This window comes from Canis lupus, chromosome 15, assembly GCF_003254725.2.
Source record: "Canis lupus dingo isolate Sandy chromosome 15, ASM325472v2, whole genome shotgun sequence".
Taxonomy (NCBI): Eukaryota; Metazoa; Chordata; class Mammalia; order Carnivora; family Canidae; genus Canis; species Canis lupus.
In genome coordinates, this window is record NC_064257.1 from 573033 (window position 1) to 594613 (window position 21581).

Below are 21581 nucleotides of genomic sequence, written 5' to 3' on the forward strand. Positions count from 1 at the left end.
GAAGTCTAATAGCATATTCTCCTATATGCATGGTATTTCAGTGCAAAGAGCAAAGATTACTGTCTTCAGAGCTAGCTAAACTAGATTTATAATCCCAGTTCTACTGCCCGTTTGGAGCACGATTTTGCTCCCCCATAAAATCCCCCATAAAAAAAGGGTAGAATTGTTGTAAGGATTAAATGAGTTAAAGCTTCTGCTTCCACAAATATCCGTTCTCTTTCCTGCTGGTGCAGCCAGTGTGAACGATGGGAATTGGTTTTTAAGATTCGGCAATTCGAGAAAGTATGTTTGAAACTGTGAATGAGTGAAATATAAATCCCCCACGTATGCTATTGCTTATAAATTGATATAAGTAAAAATACTGAGAAGGCCAGAAATAAAACTGTCGCTTTGTTTCTAACTGTGGTCAAAGCTTGCTTGGGTGGATTCAAGGCTGTTCAAAAACCAATCCCATATTGAGTCCCGCATTGGGACTCAATGGAGCCCATGGAGCCGGCTTCTTCTTCTGCCTCTGTCTCTGCATCTCTCTCTCTCTCTCTCTGTGTCCCTCATGAATAAATAAATAAAATCTTAAAAAAAAAACCAATCCCATAATGTGTTTTTCTATTACCAATGCAAAGCCTTTCCCCACAACTCCTCATTCATGATGAAAATGACATCATGCCAAACAACAAATACCAAACTTTTATTTAAGAGCTGTACAAAAGCACACAAAAAATTTTACCCGCGCATTGTGATAGTTAAAGCTATATATCAGCTTGACCAGGCTACAGGGAGCCCAGACATTTGGTCAGATGTTATTCTGACTTTCTGTAAGGGTGTTTGGGGATGAGACTGACTTTTGAATTGGTAGAATGAGTAAAGCAGATTGCTCTCCCTAATGTGGGTGGGCTCCAACCAACCAGCAGAAGGCCTGAATAGACCCAAAAAGCAACCCTTCCCTCTAGTATGAAAGAATTCTTCTTTCCTGACAGTCTTTAGCCTGGACATCGACTTTTTTTTTCCTACCTTCAGACTCAAATGGAACTATTGATTCTTCCTGGGTCTCAAGCCTGTCAGCCTTCAAACTGGAACTACACTATTGGCTCCTCTGCATCTCCAACTTGCTGACTAACCCTGCAGATCTTGGGACATGCTAGCCTCCATAATTGTGTGAGCCAATTCCTTATAATAAATCTCTTTGTACCTATAAATATAACAAATATATATTGCTCAGGAGGACTCTAACTATTATTACACGCATTAACAGAAACCCCCCCCCAAAAAAATAAAGGGGATCCCTGGGTGGCGCAGAGGTTTAGCGCCTGCCTTTGGCCCAGGGCGTGATCCTGTAGACCCGGGATCGAATCCCACGTCGGGCTCCCGGTGCATGGAGCCTGCTTCTCCCTCTGCCTGTGTCTCTGCCTCTCTCTCTCTCTCTCTGTGACTATCATAAAAAACAAAACAAAACAAAACAAAAAAAAAAACCCTAACTTCTGACAGAAAGATCCAGTTTCCATTGGGTAGAACTGCATACTCATCAGCAAACTGATAGCTAGTACCTCCACAAAGAGGCCAGATTGCATACATGGAGTGACCTGAAAGTGAGCAGGCTTCAGGACGCCTGGGTGGTTCAGTGGTTCAGCGTCTGCCTTCGGCTCAGGTTGTGATTCTGGGGTCCTGGGATTGAGTCCCGCATCGGGTTCCCCGCAGGGAGCCTGCTTCTCCCTCTGCCTGTGTCTCTGCCTCTCTCTCTTTCTGTGTGTCTCTCATGAATAAATAAAATATTTTTTTTTAAAAAAGTGAGTAGGCTTCTTTCTGCAATCCACACCAAAGAATTAAGGTTTCACTTTATCCTCACATGTGGGCTACCAACTTCCTATGTGAAATCAATACTTTCTGACCTAAGAGGCTGTTTGCCCCACAAGTAGTCAAGTCTTCCTGGATAATAAGTCTTATGGAAAAAAAAACCCTCTACATTGCTGGTTAAACTGGACTTCTCTAAATCCCAGGAGGAGAGTCAAAAGGGACAGACAGACAGACAGACTCATCCATGGCTGTCTTTTCAAGGCCACACACAGCTGGGTTGCTATGTTTAAAGCTGTGTGCCCCAGCTCCCTGATGGTGCTCTTGAGGCCTGTCAGGATTGTGGCTATCACATTTAAAATCCGTGAACCTGGTAATTATCCATAGGTAAGTTAACTTTGAAAACATGTACTTTAGCTCTAGATGTCAGGAAACTTCATTGTAAACGAGCATCAGGGAAGTAGACCCAATTGGCATGTTTTACCCCTCCAGCCTCCCCACCCCCATTATTCCAGAAGAAAGAAGGAAGAGCATGTGACCCCAAACATGTTTACTTTATAAAGCTGGATTTAGGAGCTAGAAGCCTGCACTGAGAAGAGGGCAAAAAAGCCATTCTGGAGGGATAGGAGAGAAGTGGGGGACTGGGCACCATAACTTCATGACTAAAAGGTTAAGTGCAGGATGAGGCACTTGAAGGTGAAGTTCTTCTAAACAGCTCCTCGAGTGCAGAACCCCTGTATCTTGGGGACACTCATTCATCATCACCACCTAAACCTAATCTGATTGTTCATTTGGCTTTCAAAAATTCTTCCAGGGCAATGGGAACTTTAGGTCCCTTGAAAGACGGCAGAGCTTAGAACTGAGTCCTGGGTGAAAGGTGGTTTGAATCAAAATCACAAAGTCCAGGTTTGGGGAGAGGACCTGAGATGTTTCAGGTATTGGGCCAGCAGACTGAAATCCAGGGCAGGGCACCGGACCATCAGGGGAGCAGGTAATGAGGTACAACCCTAAAAGGAAGGCACCTTGAGTCCCCGAAGGGCTGAGCCAAGGTCAGAGGGCCAGGGCAGGATCATATCCTCGGGTGGGAAAGGCTCCGGTGCCCGAGGGGGCAGTAAGGAAGGGTCCACCGTCATGGCCACATCTCCATTAGCGTGGACTTTTTCTTCTGGCTTGGGGCCAGTCGGTGGCTCTGACTTCTGGAGTTCTGAGCAGATGATTAGAGGCGCTGTATTTTTCCCTCCATCGTGAAGGCAGGGCTCGAAGAAAGGGCGAAGGGGGCCAGAGAAAGTGTGGGTGAAAGTAAAGATGTGAGATCTGTTGGTCACATCGTAGAAGGAAATGACACCTGCTTCATAGTCCAGGAAGATCCCCACACACCTCGGGGGCTCCTTCAGGCGCAGGGGGGTCTGTGGGGATGTGAGAGCTTCGTACGTGTTCTCACTACTCTGGCGGACTAGCCAGTGTCCATTGGCGGGGGTGGCAGTGACCTTCCCCTTCCTGCTCACGGACTCACTACACACCCCCAGGGCCCATTTGGTCTTGTTTCCCACGTCCACCTCCCAGTAGTGACAGCCCGCCGTGAAGTATTCAGCGCCCAGGACGCTGACGACAAAGTCAAATCTCTGGGGGCCGTCGGGAACAGGTTGCCTTTTATCTCCAAGCTTCACCCCTCTCTGGTCCTCAGATAGGATGAGTTTGGGATGTGCTGTGTCCGGGTCCAGGGTCACTGCCACTGCAGAGAGTCACTGACAGGTGAGGCTGGGGGAGGCAAGGTCTTAGGGGATCTTTGGGTAGCTCTGGAGGGAAAGATAATCTCTAGGTCTGTGACCACTATCATTGGCCTGTTGGAGTTCATGGCTCCCCTCTCCTACATGTACAGAGAAGACTGTCTGCCAGTCTCCCAGATCCACTGGCAGTCTATTAAGTTGAAAGAGGAACAAAGTATTTCATCTGCCTCAATCCTGTCTCTGTCTTCGATGGTCCTAAGGAATCTAACATGATAACAGACATAGGCTTTGACGTGAGACCCAGCAGCCAGCTAGGGTGTGTGAGTCCCAGCTCTGCCAACTTGCTGATTATGTGGACTTGGCCTTGTTATATAGCTCCCACCTTCAGTTCCTTCCCATGTAAAATGGGAGTAGGGCTGTTATTCAGATTTGATGAGCTAATGCATGACATAGTGCCTAGTTCACACAGTGAGTGTGCGATGCTCACTTTGGTTGTGAAAATCACTGCTTATAATTAAATTTTAAATGATAATATAGAGAGAAGGATTCTTCTTTAAAACTGTGGATTATGAGGGTCACAGTGAGTCTTCCCCCTTCCCCCAAGTACAGAACACAGGCTCTTTTTGGAGAGTAAACCCGTGATGTCTGTACTCAGGGCAGTGGGAGGAAGCCAGACCATGAGTGTCGGAAAGGTTTGTGAGCTCCTTGAATGCTAACCAAAGTGACTTGGTGTTCTCTCAACTGCTGGCTCATTGATTCTATTGTACCTGCTTAAAGGAGGCCATGTGAACAGAAGGGGAATGAGCACCGGGGAAATTGATACAAAGCAGTGAAAATAGCAGGTCTCGTAAAAATAGCAGCCAAAATTTGCCGACTATTTAGGAATAAAACAAAAAGAGATGTGCAAATCTTTTAGAGTAAAACTACGAAACCTTTTTGTAGTCTGTGCTGTTGGAGCATCTGCCTCACCCATTCTCTTCTCGGAGAATCTTAATCACCACCAAGTCGCCCCCCTCCCCAAGAAAACTGATCTTCGGAGACAGAAGGACATGGCAGGTGTGTAGAGAGGGATAAGAGCACTGGCTGTGGGTTCAACTGTGGAATAGGAAAGACTTCCCAAACTTGAAAGCATGGGAGACACTACACAAGAAAAGATGAATAAACTTGACTACATAAAAATATAACACCTGTGCATCCAAAAATACCATAAGGAAAGTAAAATGCAAATGCAAACCTTGGAAAAATAATTCATGAAAAACATGACAAAGAACTAGTATACTTTATATAGAAAGAATCCTCACAAGTCAAAAAGTAGCCAGGACAGGACAGGAACAGACAAGTCACAAAGATGAAGTCCATATAAGCAGTAAACTTGAGATAAATCTCAAAGATCATAGAGAACCCATAAGAAGATCAAAAGTGTTCTAAAAGAGGGGAGATTTTCTAAATCTAAATGTGGCCCCCCCACATCAGAAAGATTTTTAAAATTTTTGATAAGAGATAGATATATTTGATTTTAAAAAGCTTTCAAGGATAGTCTGCATTCCACAGGACCAGAGCAATGGGCTCTCAGACATGTGGATGACCTGACTGGTATAACTCACCGAAGTGCAGCCGAGCCCTCCTCCAGCCTGGAAGATGTAAAGGAGATGCTTGAATTAAAGGATAGAAAAATGGAGAACTCCTGGGATGTGGGGGCCCAGGTGTGGGACAAGTGTACCTCACCTGAGTTGGCCGCAGATCTTTTCAACTCTATAAAAGAAGAAACAAGGGGATGAGCTATCACTGGAAATACAGAATCGACAGGAGATAATGTGATAGAGGAGTTAGAAGAGCATGGGACACTTACTCAGTTCACTCCGGAGTTTCTCTAAAGAATAAAAACAGTTGGACCAATCAGAACAAGGGCTTCTACGTGCCCAGAGCATTGCAGTCCCATCCCAACCACATCCCCACATCAGATCCTCAGTACCAGTACCCTGAGCTTCCTTCCCCATGACAGGGTTGGCAAGAGTAGTGGCTCCCAGTGGGGGGCCAGGGCTCCCCAGAGACCCGACAGTCAACAGATTCCTCTGTCCCGCCATAACTTCCCCACAGATGGGGTCAATATCGCATCTTCTGCATATAGGGCATGACAACATAAATATTTGTAGGATATCGTGCAAGAAGAATAAAGTATAAGTTCATTTAAAACTATCACCTAAAAAATATTTTTAAAAAAACTTCACCCAATTTCCACTTGATTTTCTTAAGTAATATTTTCTCAATGTAAAATAAATAGACATGTCACATTTTTGAAGATTTCTGGGTTATAAAGAGGTTCCCATATGTGAAGTGGTGGGGAAACACTGCTCCACATATTCACTTTAATGAGGATTCATATGTTTCAGGTCCCATCTAAGGGAATGTCATGCCTCGGGAACTAATAGGGTCTTCCAGGAGGCTCCACCTAAGGGAGGTAAGCTCTTCCTGGTGGAACGTTTCCCATGTAGGGACCAGATAACAGTTGCATGGGAAAGAGGAACAGGGAATATCTGAGAAGAGAGGACTCTGGGGACCAATACACCCCCAACCTCCATGGCCTCAAGTACACTTGTTCCCTCCCCCCACCCCCACCCCAAGAAGTGAAACCAAGGCACTCATCCTAAAGCAAAGATGTCAGCAGAAGGTTTGTGCCATGGATGAGGAGCAGAACTTACTGAGGGCTTTATGGAGCCTTCCTAAAAAACACAACAGAAAAGGGCACGAGTGAATAGATGGGGCTGCTTTATCCCTGGGATACAGGAAGGCTCATCACTCCATCCCCCCATGGTGGAAGGGGAGCGATGACCATCCTGTGGGCCCCGAAACCAGTCACATCTCTCAAAGCTCACACTGGAGAACCCCATGGCACTTGTGCCACCTTCCCAATGACCCAGGCTGCCCAGAACTTTGGTTTCTCCTTTCTCTTCCACCACCTTTCTGTCTGGCTCCTTTTCTATTGTCCATATAAGTGTTTCTGTATGTTTGTGACTGTGTGCACACGCATGTGTGCCCTGCTGCCCTTTGACAACCTACTGTTTATAGTAGCGATGGTGTAAAACTAGCTGAAGGCGGAGTATTGGCTTGTTGACACAGCTCTGTTATTCTCAACAGTAACTCCCCTGAAGTCCTGCAGAGATATTGATACATTTGGAGGTCTCAGTTTTGGGGACACAAGCAGCAGGCTTCCAGGGAGTGCTGTGCTTGTGGCTTTTCTGGAGGGACCATTGGTCTATATTTTCTCCTAGCGCAGGCCCTGCCAGAAGAATTAAAGTTATGAATGAGTTATGAGTCCACTGGCAGGCCCTGTGCTAAGGGCTGGGCATGTGTTAGGCATTGTGCACTCAGGCAGTGAAACCGAATATGATATGGCCCCTAAGGAGCTTATGGTTTATTTTCACTATTCTCATTACTAGCAGCCTCCAGTTATTATGTCCCGTTCTTATAATGAGGTGGCCACTGAATCCCCTTAACAAAGTGAGGTGCATATAATTAGTATTGCCATTTTGTAGAGTGGTGGGCTGAGGCCCAGAGGGATATGGAAATTTGCCTGGGTCGTCCAGCTAGTAAGTGGCCTGGGAGGCAGGATTTCAACCCACGTCTGTCCGACTCGCAGCCAGATCCCAGCCCCACTACACCACACTGTTCCTTCTGCTCTTGGACAGAATGGCCATAGTGGCCCTGAGTTGTGCATGCCCATGCTCTCACCACTTTGGAGGAGATGTAAGCGAGGAGGAGAGGGAATGTGGAAATCAGGGTGTCCAGAGCCATTTCTGAGTCGGTGACCTGGCTTCCCAGCAAGACCTTCCAAGGGCAGAGCCCCTGTTATTTTTGTATCCTGGGTGTGTCTAACTTTTACCCTCAGTGGCCCAGGGCAAACACTCAATTAATGAAGGTGAAAAATGGGAGGGGGAAAGGGGTACCAGGCTTTGCAATAAGAACTTTGTTTTTTAAGTTGTCTATTTTAATCCTGAAAACAATTAGGTGAGGGGACCATCCTCATTTCTCGGACAAGTAAAGTGCCAGTAAGTGGCAGACCCGTGATCTGAGCCAGGTGTCGCCGAACCAGTCACTTTCTCAAGAGCCTGTGATCCTCCCATCGTATCACACTGCCTCTCTTAAATGCAAAAATTGTGTGGATTTTTGAGATTCTCATATACCCTATATGACCATAATAATATCTTTTTAAATAGTAAATAGACCTTCTATTTAAGTGATTGGTAGAAAGGCTGATGAAGGGAACTCAGGACAATCCAGATCTATGAATGCTGGCCAAGGGCATCTGCTCACCCCAGCAACCACCCTATAGCCCCTTGATGTTGGAAAGTAAATTCTAATATTAATGGAAGGTGTGTGTGTGTGTGTGTGTAAAGTATGTATGAGAAACTGTCAGCATTCATGTAGAAATAGAAAGAATATATTCTTTGTTATTTGTTCCCTACTCTTTATTCTATACATATAATTACCTTTTTCTTTTGCGTGGTCTGAGAGAAGATTTTCTAGAGAAAGAAAAGTAAATGAGATTCTGTGCCATTATTATGGGGGGTCCCCAACTCCTATTGAGTTCATCAGCTCTTGAAGCTCCCTAACTCCACCTCCACCTCTCTGACACAGGCCTTCACATGACCAAAGAAAGACCAAAATCCTTCATATGATCTACAAGGCCTCACCTGGCCTGACCCCTGCTATGTCCACAGACTCATCCTCTGTCACCTTTCCCCTCACTTCTGCATTGTGTTTCTCTTGCATTCTGTTCTTTCTGCCATGGAAGGTTTTCGGGTCCCTCTTTCTCCAAGCCTGCCCATCCTCCAGATCAAACATCACTTCCTCTGGGGACTCCTTTCCTGTCCCTCAAGTTTGGTTGGTTGGTTCCTCTTGGTTCTAGTCTTTTTTTTTTTTAAGATTTTAAAAATTTATTTGACAAAGAGAGAGACAGAGATAGTGAGAGACAGCATGAGTGGGGAGGAGAGGGAGAAGCAGGCTCCCCGCCAAGCAGGGAGCCCCACATGGGGCTCGATCCCAGAACCCTGGGATCATGACCTGAGCTGAAGGCAGATGCTTATCTGACTGAGCCACCCAGGTGGCCCCTCCTGGTTCCAGTCTTTACGACCCTTAGAACTTCCTCTGGTGGCATTTGTGCACATTTATTTATGCACTTTCTTCACCCACGTATACTTCCCTGACTAGACTGAAAGCTCCCAGAAGGCAGTCTGTGTCTACTTTGATTCGTCATTGTGACCCCAGCATCTAATATAGTCTGGGAAGCTTAGGAGACAATTACTCATTGTTTGCCGAATGACTAAAAGCTTCGCCCGCCTCAGGTCTACATGACTCCAACAGAATAAGATCAAGCAATGAGTTCACATACAAAAATCACCAAATGTACTGGAAGGCAAGCTATGACATGCAAGAGTGTGAAAACTGGAAAGAACAAGTATAGATTCCCCTACCCCCACCCCTACCCCCACCCCCACGGACAGCAGGTGTTGGAATTTTTAGGTATACAACTTAGATTAGTGGGTACTGGGAGCACAAAACAGCAAACACAGAAGCATCCCCCCTTCCCCCAGCTCAGGACACTTACCTACCTCCATCACCTGTTCATAGAGAAGTTTCTCTAGAAGACAGACAGAGAAAAGGATGTCAGCTCAGTTTAAGGAAGGGCTTTTCCTAATAGGCAGGACTGTCCAAAGATGGTTCAAGCTGCCTGAGTAGGACTGTGCTCCTTGTTGTTGTGGGAATGTGACTATTTGAAAGGATCAGAGGGTCTTTGAACCATTGGATGGGGGAAGGAGTGTTGGATTCTGTTACTTTCAGGGTCCTTTGCAACCCTGTGAGCCTGTGAAATTCTACCAAATTTATGGGGTTTTATCTAATGTATAAAATTGCATTTCTTAATTAATTATAAGGCTGGCATGATCAGTTATTTTCTAACTTATCAAAAGATAAGGATCCACAGCTCTGCCCAGGAGTTTTCTGCAGTTTCTCTGGTCCTTTCTGCATTGTGAGTCCCCAAGCATGGCTCTTACCAGTTTTCTCTCAGCCATTTTGCAGGGTCTCCAACCTACGGATAATGCATGTCCATGTCTACTTTCTCCTGGCCCATTTCCATCTCAGTCCCACTTCCAGGCAGCTGGGACTTCCTTACCACTTAGTTACCTTTCGATCTTCTTTGCTTCCAGATGAGGTAAATGCCCATCATGATGAGAAGCCCCAGGACAGGCAGGATCACAGCAAGAGCCACTGCTGAGGAGGAGATCCTCCCTGGAGATGGGGCTAAAACAGAAATCACCAATGACCACCCTCAAAGAGACATCTGACAGCTTCTTCCATACCAAGGACCCCACTTCTGATGGTAGATGGCTCAAGCACATCCCAACTGTCTCCATCGAGTCTAGGGAAAAACCTCTAGCCAAGACTGGTGAGGGTCTTTGCTTCTCTCAATAACCCCAACCCTGGATGACCTTAAAGTGAGAAGTTCATTTCTTAGGAGTGTATTTGATGGTCCTGCCTGAAGACAATGGATTAAACTCAGTTTTTTCATCCACAACCTTGTCCTACCCTATATGGAACCCTTATCTGGGGAGTCTGGAGGATAGGCCATGCTTCCTCAGGGGTCATCTCAAGTCTTCTCATGAGCACCCACCAGCCTCTCCATCAAGTCCTCACGCTGCTGTGAAACAATAGTCATGACATCTTGGCCCTGAGCCCTACCAGCAGGGGCAGCACAATTTCTGTGGTGCTACAGCAGCAGACCTAAAGCCTAGGCAGGAAGAAAGGAGAAAGGAAGAAAAAAAAAAGAGCAGAAGAGGCTCTGTGACAAGTGGGGAAGGGTGTCAGCTGGATGCGAGACCTCACTCAACATGGTGTGACCCTGGGTAAGAGACTGAGCCTCCCCACAACTGGTTTATCATCTATAAAATAGAGATGATATAATCTCTGTCCCACTGGATTGTTGGGAGATTTAAAGAGATCAGGCATGTAAAGCACTTAGCACTTAGTGACAGGCAGTGGCAGTAGTAAGAGAAGGAAGGGAGACAGAGAGAGAAAACAGAAGGAATTCGCAGAAGTCATGACTCCTTCTCACCTGGGACCCCAGGCCACAGTCTGTCTTTCTTGGCTCTAAAACCACTCTGCTCTGCCACCTGGCTCCATGTTTCGAGGGTCTTTAAAAGATTCATACCCCTTTGACCCTTAATTCTACCTCCAGAAACACATTCTAAGAGAAAAATTAGAATCACATCCCAAAATAGGTGCAAAGATGTGTACTGCACCGCTCATTATAATAGGAGGAAAAATTGGAAACCATCCAGATGTCCAGAAATAGGGCTTTGATTAATTTTATTATGCTATAACCACACAACGAAGTACTGTGAAGCCCTTAAAAATCATGTTGCAGAGAACTCTCTAAGGACATGGGCAGAAAATGCTCATGACATTGTAATTGAAGGGAGACAGACCCAGCTGAAGAACAAACATGCAAACAAACATGCAAACACATATGCAAATACACGTGCTCTCAGAGATGCACACATCTGAGAAAGTCTTGACAGAAATGTCCCAAAATGTTAGTGGTGGTTCTCTCTAATTTATGACATTATAGGCCAATTTTTGGTTTCTTTAAAATGTTCATTTTTTTCTTTTATTTTTTTTGTTCCTTTTTTTCAAGTTTTCTATCACAAACACGTGTTACTCTTAGAATTTAAAAGAAAATTGAAAATTCTTTATAAAGTTCCCATTAAAGGAGGTCTTTTCACCAGGGGCTTTCAGCCCATTTACTGCTGGGGCTTTTACCTGCTATGACCATGGCTGTGGTCTTCTCTTGGCCAAGGGCCACGTTGCGGAGGGAGCAGGACACATTCCCGACCGTGCTGTCCCTGACTCTGCTGGACACCGCTATCCGGAAGAGCCCGGCTTCCTGGGAATCAGCATCCCACACGAGTTGAAGCGCCTTGCCTTGAGGGTCTCTCCACTGGGCCAAAGGCTTCGGGAACCATCCCTCCGACCTGCACACCAGCTGGATCCAGCCAGCATCGTAGCCCTTCACGTGGATGTAGGGGTCAGAGCCTAGAACTGGAGGGGGACGGGAAGCAGAGATGCCTGGCAGTGGGGAGCTGTCCCTGCCGGAGCCCCATCCCCCTTCCTGCAGCTTGGGGGGGGCTGTTGGTGGCACTTGCACTCCCACCCTCTCCCCACCCCCAAGCTCCTCCCAACCAGGTGGGACAGTCTCTGGCTTCATCCTCAGGCCTTTGCAAATCCGCCATAAGGCTAACTGCACCCCACGATTCAGACCTTGGGGGCACCTCGGTCCCCCTTTGGAAATGACAAACCTGCCACCTGCAGGGTCACGCTGCCATCTCGAGTCACATTTCCGACCTGGACTTGGCATCGGTAGGGCCCTCGGTCCTCCAGCCGGACGTGACGGATCTCCAGGGTGATGCTCCCCTCCTGGGGGTCCCTGAGCAGCGCCGTCCGCCCCTTGAATTCGGGGGTCACGCCTTCCTCCTGGTCTCTCCCGTCCCGGAACACGTGCACGAGCTGGGAGCCGTCAGGGTGTGGGGACCGCAGCCACCTCACCATGGTGGGCACGGTGACCGGCCACAGGGCCAGCGGGCAGAGCAGCTTGGCCGTGCCCCCTAGCGGGGCCAGGTGCAGGTCACCGGTGAGCCCTGTGCAGTGTGGACAAAAGAGGGACAAAGGTGTCTGCAAGGGAGGGACGGGCACAGGAGCTGGGGACAGATGACCGGGCTGTCCCTGCTCAGGGCAGGGCTGGGAAGGGCATTGGAAAGGACTGAGGGGAGAACAGGACTTGGCAAGAAATAAGGCCCCCTTGTTCTTGAGACTCCTTGGGTAGGTGTCCCAGGTCGGGAAAGAGGGCCACCATCTCCCACCTGACACGGTCGCCGGCAGCAGGAGGAACGCGAGGGCCAGGAGGCAGCTGGGCAGCCAGGAGCCAGAGGAACTTGCCATCTCCATCCGAGCTAGGAGGACAGACGCAGGGAGACACCAGAGAGGGCTGGTGAGCTTGATGTGGGAAGGGGGACAATGTAAGGAGGTGGGGTGCCCATGCAGGCTGCACAGCCGGGGCTTGGACATCACGCAGTTTGCAGTGGGAATCCCAGCTCTGCTACTCACCTCCACCTAAACTTAAGACTCAACTTCTCCAGGTAGCCTGGTGACTGAGGCTCTGTTCCCCATATTTATTATTTATTTATTTATTTATTTATTATTTATTTATTTTTAATTATTTATTTATGATAGTCACACACACACACACACAGAGGCAGAGACACAGGCAGAGGGAGAAGTAGGCTCCATGCACCGGGAGCCCGATGTGGGATTCGATCCCGGGTCTCCAGGATCACGCCCTGGGCCAAAGGCAGGTGCCAAACCACTGCGCCACCCAGGGATCCCTGTTCCCCCATATTTAAAATAGGTATAAGAACTGTGCCTCCTAGTAGGGTGACTGTGAGGATTGAAGGAGGTAAGTGCCCAACACAGAGGCTGGTGTCATGGTTGTGTATCTATAAGTGCCAAGAGTGAGGACATGGTGACATGGAGGGGGAGGCGCTGAGTAGTGTGATTTGGAAGGCATAGGGACGAATCTGGAAGAACGAGAACTTTCCCCTTGCACACTGGCTTCCTAGAGCATTCAGTGTCCTAAGCCAGGCTCGAAAAGGGCCTGTTGGGGGCCAATCTTCCACCTACAGTGGATTCAAGTCTTGGCTCCACTCAGGTACCAGCTCTGTGTCCCTGGGAACACTGGTTACTGTCCGTGGGCCTCCAGTGCTTGATCTGTAAAGCTGGAACCTTCTTCCCAGGTTCAAGGAGATAATGCATCGAGAGCACTCACCACAAATGCCCGGTAGAGCAAGCACTCGATAAATGTGCTATAGTCATTATTATGAAGTCACCGAGCGCATAAACCACAAGCACACCCTAGAGGATTCCCTAGTATAAAACTCTCTCCCCACCTACTTGCTACTGCCTGAAATTCCTTTAGCAGGAAACAAATCTTTCATACTACAACTGGGGATGAAGTTTAAATGTAAAACCCCTCGAAGTGGGATAGCTGGGTTGCTCAATCAGTTAAACAGCAGATTCTTGGTTTCAGCTCAGGCCATGATCTCAGGGTTGTGAGATGGAGCCTCTCGCTGAGCCCAGGACATGGAGCCTGCTTGAGATTCTCTCTCTACCTCTTCCTCTGTCCAGCCTGCCAACCCTAGTTGTGCGCACGCTCTCTCTCCAGGAAAAGATAATGTCTCTTGAGTTCTCCCCAAGATTTCAAATCCTTTTCAAGGAGGAGGGTTTTTGTAGAAATCATCAGGCCAGGCCCCTGAAGGTCTTGGAATAGAGCAAAATGGGATTTGGAGGAGGTGGGACTGTCAAAGGAAGGTTGGGAAACTGAAGTTGGACTTAAGCTTTGAGCAAAATTCCAATTCTGTTTCTCTCATGGCAAACAGCACACTGCCTTAGGGTTGTTTTTGTTTTTCCATCATGATGCATGTAACAGCCATCTCTAACCCCCTGGGGTTGCAAATGGCCACAAAGAGCACTGGAACACAGTGTGGTCAGGATTACAGTTAGGACTTTGTTTTTTCCTCTGTCCCACCCACTTTTCCACAGGTTAACAGCTAGCTACTCAGAAATTGAACAAGAGGGGCTTCTGCCTTTGGCTCAGGTCATGATCCCAGAGTCCCAGAGTCTCAGGATCGAGCTTGCATGGAGCCCCGCATGGGGCCCTTGGCTCAGCGGGAGTCTGCTTCTCCTTCTAACCCTCCCCCATTCTCATGCACTCTCTCTTGTCTCTCTCTCAAATAAATAAAATATTAAAAAAAGAAAAGAAATTGAACGAGAGAAGTTTAGGCAAAGGAGAAAAGCTCTCTGCCTTATCAATTATCATCGGAGATGGAAGTAGGCAGGGCCCAGGATCCCAGGGAATTATCCCAATCCCCAAAACCCTCACCTAGAAGGTCTTTTGTAACACAAGAGTGACACAGAACTCCACGATGAATCAGGGCTGCTTGAAATCATGTAGGAGGAAACCCCCCCCACAGCCCCACCTTCCGAGATTCAGAGAGATTATTAAGTGATTAAGAGGATGGGCTCTCATACTGTGGAAGGAGCCTCCGTGTCCATTGAAAGATGAATGGATAAAGAAGATGTGGTCTATGTGTACAATAGAATATTCCTCAGCCATTAGAAACGACAAATACCCACCATTTGCTTCAACGTGGATGGAACTGGAGGGTATTATGCTGAGTGAAGTAAGTCAATCGGAGAAGGACAAACATTAATGGTCTCATTCATTTGGGGAATATAAAAAATAGTGAAAGGGAATAAAGGAGAAAGGAGAAAAAATGAGTGGGAAATATCAGAAAGGGAGACAGAACATGAGAGACTGGTAACTCTGGGAAACGAACAAAGGGTGGTGGAGGGGTAGGAAGGTGGGGTGTGGGGGTGGCTGGGTGACGGGCACTGAGGCGGGCACTTGATGGGATGAGCACTGGATGTTATGCTATATGTTGGCAAATTGAACGCCAATAAAAAAATAAATTAAAATAAATAAATAAAAACTAAAAGAAAAAAAAAGAGGATGGGCTCTAGAATCGGTTTGGGTTCCAGCCCTGGCTCTGCCATTACCTGGCTATGTGACCTTAGACAGGTTAGTTACTTAGTTGGTCAGTTTCTCCAAGTCTCCTCTCCATTCACACATGAAATGAAGCTAATAATAGAAGAGTACCTATCTCATAGCTAGGGCTATAGACAGGATTCATAGAAAATACATGTGAAATAATTTGCACCAGATTCCAAGAATAAAAAGCAAATGAAATCCTTCCATCATACTGTCACTCTGTAATGAGGGCAGCTGAGGTGGCTTGAGGAGGGGAGTCTCCCCAAAGCACATTACAAGTTATTAAAGAACAGATAAAGCCACTGTGGGAGCAGACTAACCCAGGGGAGGATGATACCAGAAGTAGGGCATCCACTCTCTAGTCAAAGAAGAGAACCACAAAGTAAGATCACTGTTAGATGTGTTGCATCTTCCTTTCAAATTATCTAATACCAAAAAAAATAATAACCCCCAAAGTTATCACACACGGGCAAACCAACTCTCTTGTTCAATGCTAAGCAACTGTCACAAGTATAATTTAGCCATAAGTATCAAACGGTTTGTAAAGATGCAGAAGTTTTAACCCAGTAGTTTCACTTCCAGAAAAGAATCCTACAGGCATTAGTAAGGATGTGCATAAGGATTTGCTGGTGAGGTTGCTCATCACAAAGTTATTTTTGAAAAGGAAAAACTGAAACTGAAAAGTCTAAAGTGAGAATAGTGAACTATTTATGATACATTCCTACAACGAAATTCTATGCAGCATTTCATACACGTCATAGGACAATCTTTAACAGTACTGGGAAGTTTTTACTATAATCCAAACAATAACTTTAAATACAATATGTCTTTGGGGGGGCAGAGCAGGGATGAAGGAAAACCATGGTATTCAATGTGCATTTCCAAGTCCGATGGGGAGAAGAAACCTAAGAACAGGGGAGGAAACTAAAAGATGGTAGAGGGGAGACAGGATAGAAGAAAAATACTGAAAATATAAAAGGGTGAACATAGAGGCTGTTGGAGTCCTCCATCACTGGCTGTCTAGATGCTACCTCTGTTATTGTAAGTCCCCCCAGTACAGCACGTCCCCCCAATACACTGCTGTATGTAAACATGCTTTTTTTATTGCTATATCAAAATTCTAATTCTTTTCTTTATACTCATCCAACTTCAAGGAACCAAAAGCCCTCTTTCCTCACTATGTTCCCTGGTTGTAGCCTCAAATTCCCTGATCTGTGAGCCCTTCACATTGCCCTCTGGGACAGGTGTTTCCTGCCCTGACAGGCACCCACCAGTCAGCCAGCTCCAACTAACTTCCAGGATAACCCCATAGAATTTCAGCTATTTTTTAAAAAGTTTTTATTAAATAAAATGTATTGCTTTTTCTATCCTACTTAATGTAGAGAATCTGGAAAGTACCCAAAAGAATGGCTAAAAAAATTTTAAATTATCTGTAATCCTTTCACCCCAGAGATATGTTTCTTCAAGTATTTTTTCTGTGCATGTGTATAACATTTTTTAAAAAAATTGGACCACACTGTGGATACTGTTGATATCTGATATTTTCCCTAAGCACTGCATTATGTCCATTTTCCCATACCATCAAATATTCTTTTAATGACTTAGGTGTTCCATCATGGATATCAGGGATTTTTAAAAATAATTCTATATTATAGGATATTTAGGTTTTCCTATCCATTGCTATTAGAAGCTTGGCTACAGCTGATAATGCACTGAGGGCCAGAGTTAGAAGTCTTAGCCCTAATTTTGGTTTAGTCCCTAACTGTTGACTCTGTAACTTTAATCATTTCCCATCCTTAAAACAGACTTTTAATTCGCACTGCCAAATTGCCTTCTAGAAAGGTCATATCAATTTACCAAAGTTATGAAATTGCTTGTTTCCCACAGCCTTGTCATCACAGGGCTTTATATTTTAATATAAAGATTTAAACAAAATCTTTGTCATTTTAATGAGTGACAAAATGGTATCTTTCTTTAAAAAATTAATGGTGTTTTGTTTTAAATTATGTTTTTTTTATTTGTTATTCGAACTTTGTCAATCACCTGTCTAAATACTTTGTTCACTTTTTTAATGTGGGCATTTGTCTCCTTAATGGTTTGCAAAATTCTTCATATAGCAACTTTTTTTTTTTTCCAACTACACATGCTGGAAACATTTTGTCCTCAGGTGCTCATTTACATTTAAGTTTTAAAGAGTTTAATTTCAAAAGCTTCTAAGTCAGAAAAGACATGCAATAGAAGTTTCCTTGACAACTCCAAGCAGGCTAAGAAGACCCTGAAAATCTACAATTGATCAATCCAAATGCACACATCACAGGACCTGGCTAATAATAAGGGTTAAGCAAATAGCTGGAATAATGATAACAATAATACTTAAACGAGAGATGAGAGTGTCTCATCAAAACCTATCCAGCCCCTTTGTCACTCATGCTCTTGTGCTCATTTCCCCTTCCCCCATTTCATCCTCTAAAATGTGAGTTTCTCCAACAAACCTGAGGATCCTGAGAAAGTCAAGGGACTACGAAGAATGAAGAGAAGAGAGAGGGAGAGGGACTCACCACCTTTGGAATCGGGGGCCCTTTGTCCCTCAACTGCAGAGCTGGCGTCTCCAAGCTGGGAACACTCCCTCCGTCCATTCAGGGAAATCAGGCGTCAGCCAGAAACGTCAGGAAGGGCTAGGGAGGTGAGCATGGGAAGAGTTCACCTTCTTATTCTAAGCCCCAAACCTCAAGCCAGGGGCTCCCCTGTCCCACACACTTCCCTCTAGCTGTCTGCTATACACCAACAAGCCGCACCCTGCCTGCCTGCCCCTGATAAAGGAACAGAGCAGAGAGGAGGCTCCCTAAAAGCGAGGGAACCTCCCAGGGCTACCCAGTGTGAGGGATCTTTGCCCCTCAGCATCTCTTTCCCTCCCAAGCTGTGTAGTGATTTCCTTCAATATGTTTCATCCTATCACACTCTTTCTGACAAGCTTGCACCCCTTTACTTTCCATATGAGAATAAAATCAAAGATCAGGTTCAAAGACACCCACCAATTAGCTACCCTCTATTACCCACTGCTTTTATCTCTAGCTGCACCCTGATGTGTGCCTTCTGACAAACGACTTGCTTACTGTCTCCCAACATGTGATAAACCCTTTCCTGCCTGTCTTGCTTTCATAATATCCCAAACTGGGGCGCCTGGGTGGCTCAGTCGGTTGAGCATCTGCCTTTGGCTCAGGTCAGCATCCCAGGGTCCTGGGATTGATGGGGCTCCCTGCTCAGCGGGGAGCCTGCTTGTCCCTCTCCCTCTGCCCCTTCCCCCCACTCATGGTCTGCCTCTTTATCTCAAATAAAATAAATAAAATCTTAAAAAATACCCAAAACTCTATAATCGTAATATCCATAATTGTACCTTTAATAATGTGTTATGTATTTTTGAACTTTACCCAAAAAAATGGAGCACTATGGACATAATTCCCTGTGATTTTCTTTCACTCAGTCTTAGTTACTGAGTCTAGCAGACACTTTTGGTGGCCCCCAGCCATCCCCTTGACCCCCCCCCCCCCCGCCCCATGCCCAACCTGGTTCTGGGGTAGTTGAAACTTGTAGGCAAGCTGCCAGGAAACCACCTCAAAGTCCATAGTGTCTCTTTGCTTATCTGAATCTGGGCTCTACAAAGGCTGGAAGGCTGTTCAACCTGTACACAGCCCCAGGGGTTCAAGAACCTTAATGCCCTAGGGGATCAACTGGGCAGTGACAGGCCTCAGTGGAAAATGCTCCAGCCTCACACCTTTGGAGGGACAGTTCTGAGCTGTGTTCCACATGATACCTCAGAGAGTTCCCAGAGGGGATGAGCACAGTAGCCCACAGACATCAGTAGCTCAACAAAGCACATGTTCTTGGTTTCTTCCTTTTCTCCTCACTCACCATTTCTGATTCCTGGGATCATCTCCTAAGTAAACTCCTGCCCAGAAGGACTCAGTTCATGTTCTGTTTTTTGGTGGAGTACAGCTTAAGATACTGAAAGTCATCCAGACTGATTCACTGATTCACATTCACTCACAACTGCGTGGTGGAATAGACCTTGCACAAATATACCAACATTTCGTCCATTCCCTCATTGATAAAAATGTGTCTGGGCATTTGTTTTTGTAAACAGTGCTGCTAGGAACATTCTTTCATGGTCCAAGTGTGCAAGAGTTTCTTTAGGACAGCAGTGTGTGGGGTCTGTGGGATCCATGAACTTCAAGAGCCCCTGAGACCCTTTCACGAGGTCCCCCAGTATTCTTATATTCATAATAAAACTAAGTTGTTATTTACTTTTTTTTTTTACCCCGTTTTGGCATTTCATCATCTGCTCCTGTGGGCTTGAGAGCTTCCCAATTAAAAAAATATCATTCTCATGAGATTGGCAGTGACATTAATGATTAGTGATTTTTTTGATGTTGTGTAATGAAATGTGTCAACATTTGAAAGACCTGCACAGCTCAATGGACCAATAGCTTCCAAATGATTAGTGCATGTCTTGACAAAATCATGCACAGGTAAAAGATCTATATAATAAGCAAGATAAACCGGTAGGTTTAACTATAAGAGTATGAAAAGTTCAAGTTGTTAAGAAGTACATCCTGAATGTCCCCACCACAACAAAGAAATGGTAATTATGTGACATGATGGAGAGGTATCAGCTAACTTTATGGGGGTAACTGTTTTTGCAATATATAAATCTATCAAATCTACAAGTTGCATACCTGTCAATTATATCTCGATAAAGCTAAGGGGAAAAAAAAAAAAGACAAGAAGTTTATGGGTATGATTTTAGATCCTACCCTGCAGTAACCTTTCAGAAACTATCACTCACCATGTTTGGCTATAGTATCAAAGAAAATATCCATAATTACTTAAGAAGGCAATTGAAATGCAATTACAATTACATCCACTTCAAGCACACAGCCTACTGCAACAGATCAAAGGCAAGAGCTGAAATGAGAACTCAGCTGTCCTCTATCAAGCCAGACACTTAAGAGATGTATAGATACGTAAAACAGTGCCATCCTGCTCACTAATTTTTTTGTTTCAGAAAATAGTTGGGGTTTTTCTAAAAGATTTTATTTATTTATTCATGAGAGGCAGAGAGAGAGAGGCAGAGAGAGACACAGGCAGAGGGAGAAGCAGGCTCCCCACGGAGAGGTTGATGTGGGACTCGATCCCAGGACCCCAGGATCATGACACAAGCTAAAGGCAGACGCTCAACTCCTGAGCCACCCAGGTGCCCCAGAAAATAGTTTTCATAAAACATATGTTGTTTGTGTTAACATGTAATATGTGTATTATTTTTCTCTTTAAATGAAGTAATAATTATATTTAACAATTATATTTAAAACTTCTTACTTTAATTTCTACTATGGCAAATCACAAAAAAATACAACCCATATAAACTGAAGCTCCTTAGAGTCCTCAATTTTTAAGGTACACACACATACACACTCAACCACATACATCATGCTATCACATATGACAATAATCCCTTGATACTATTTGATATGCAGCCTACATTCACACATATGCAAATGTATCAAACGTGTCTTTTACAGGTGGTTGTCCAAATCTGGTTCCAAGCAAGACACACATATTACAGTTTGTGGTTAAGTTTCTAAAGTGTCTTTATTCTATAAGGATCCTTCTGCCCCTCTTTTAAAATTTTTCTCTATACTCTTGATTATTGGTAAAACTTAGAAATTTGTCTGTACAATGTCTCACATTCTGGAATTGGCTGATTGCTTCCTAGTGGTGTCATTTAATTTTTTTTCTCTATCCCTCATATTTCCTGTGCATTGGAAAGCTAGAGGTTTGATTAGGTTCCACTTCTACGCTCTGTGACCTGGATGAGAGCCTAACCTTTCTGTGTTTCAGTTTCCTTATCGGTAAATGAGGATAAGAATGGTAACCACCTCATTGGTATGGTGTAAGAATTAAATAGTCAAAGCATGTAAAATACCCCGGACAGTGCTTAACACCCAAGATGTGGTAGCTATTATCAATATTTGAGAAAAGCCTCCAACTTCAAAGCCAGAGACCAAAATAAACAACAAAGACAATCTAGGAAGTGAAAGAAAATTACAACTAATGTCCTCAAAAATATGAAATAAGAGAAGATCCTGAATCCACAACACAAAGCAAGAGGTTACCAAAAGGAAAGTCAGGGAACCAAGAAAAACTCGTGGAAATCAAAATTTTATAGCAGAAAATAAACATTGAACAGAAGATGAGAGGATAAAGTTCAGGAAAATCTCTTATAAAGTAGAATAAGCAAAACCAAGAGATGCAAAATGATACAGAAAAGATTTTAAAAATAAGGGAACCTGGCACAGAGAAATTCTCCCCAAATTGGAGCCTACACATTTCCTGAGTGCCTAGCACAATGAATGAAA

General features: G+C 45.0%; 1 protein-coding gene across 1 annotated transcript; it reads right to left on the reverse strand.

Moving 5' to 3' along the window:
- Positions 1 to 670: 670 nt before the first annotated feature.
- Positions 671 to 17924, reverse strand: LOC112642248 (erythroblast membrane associated protein (Scianna blood group)). The gene is made up of 12 exons (XM_025419674.3): positions 17727 to 17924; positions 12425 to 12514; positions 11864 to 12202; positions 11328 to 11606; positions 9693 to 9809; positions 9118 to 9150; positions 8000 to 8032; positions 6212 to 6232; positions 5362 to 5382; positions 5238 to 5264; positions 5117 to 5143; positions 671 to 3517 (listed from the first exon to the last, which is right to left on the reverse strand). The coding sequence occupies exons 2-12, from the start codon at positions 12507 to 12509 to the stop codon at positions 2793 to 2795; spliced, it is 1707 nt and encodes a 568-aa protein (XP_025275459.3). The 5' UTR covers positions 12510 to 12514; positions 17727 to 17924; the 3' UTR covers positions 671 to 2792.
- Positions 17925 to 21581: the final 3657 nt, after the last annotated feature.

What these genes read in the sequence shown, in the direction of transcription:
- LOC112642248 (XM_025419674.3), bottom strand. Translation starts at nt 12,509, where the DNA reads ATGGAGATGGCAAGTTCCTCTGGCTCCTGGCTGCCCAGCTGCCTCCTG. An exon ending in CACAGCCATGGTCATAGCAG is followed by an intron (nt 9,810 to 11,327) that starts GTAAAAGCCCCA and finishes TTTCTGTTTTAG; the next exon opens with CCCCATCTCCAGGGAGGATC. An exon ending in GAAACTCCGGAGTGAACTGA is followed by an intron (nt 5,265 to 5,361) that starts GTAAGTGTCCCA and finishes CTTCTTTTATAG; the next exon opens with AGTTGAAAAGATCTGCGGCC.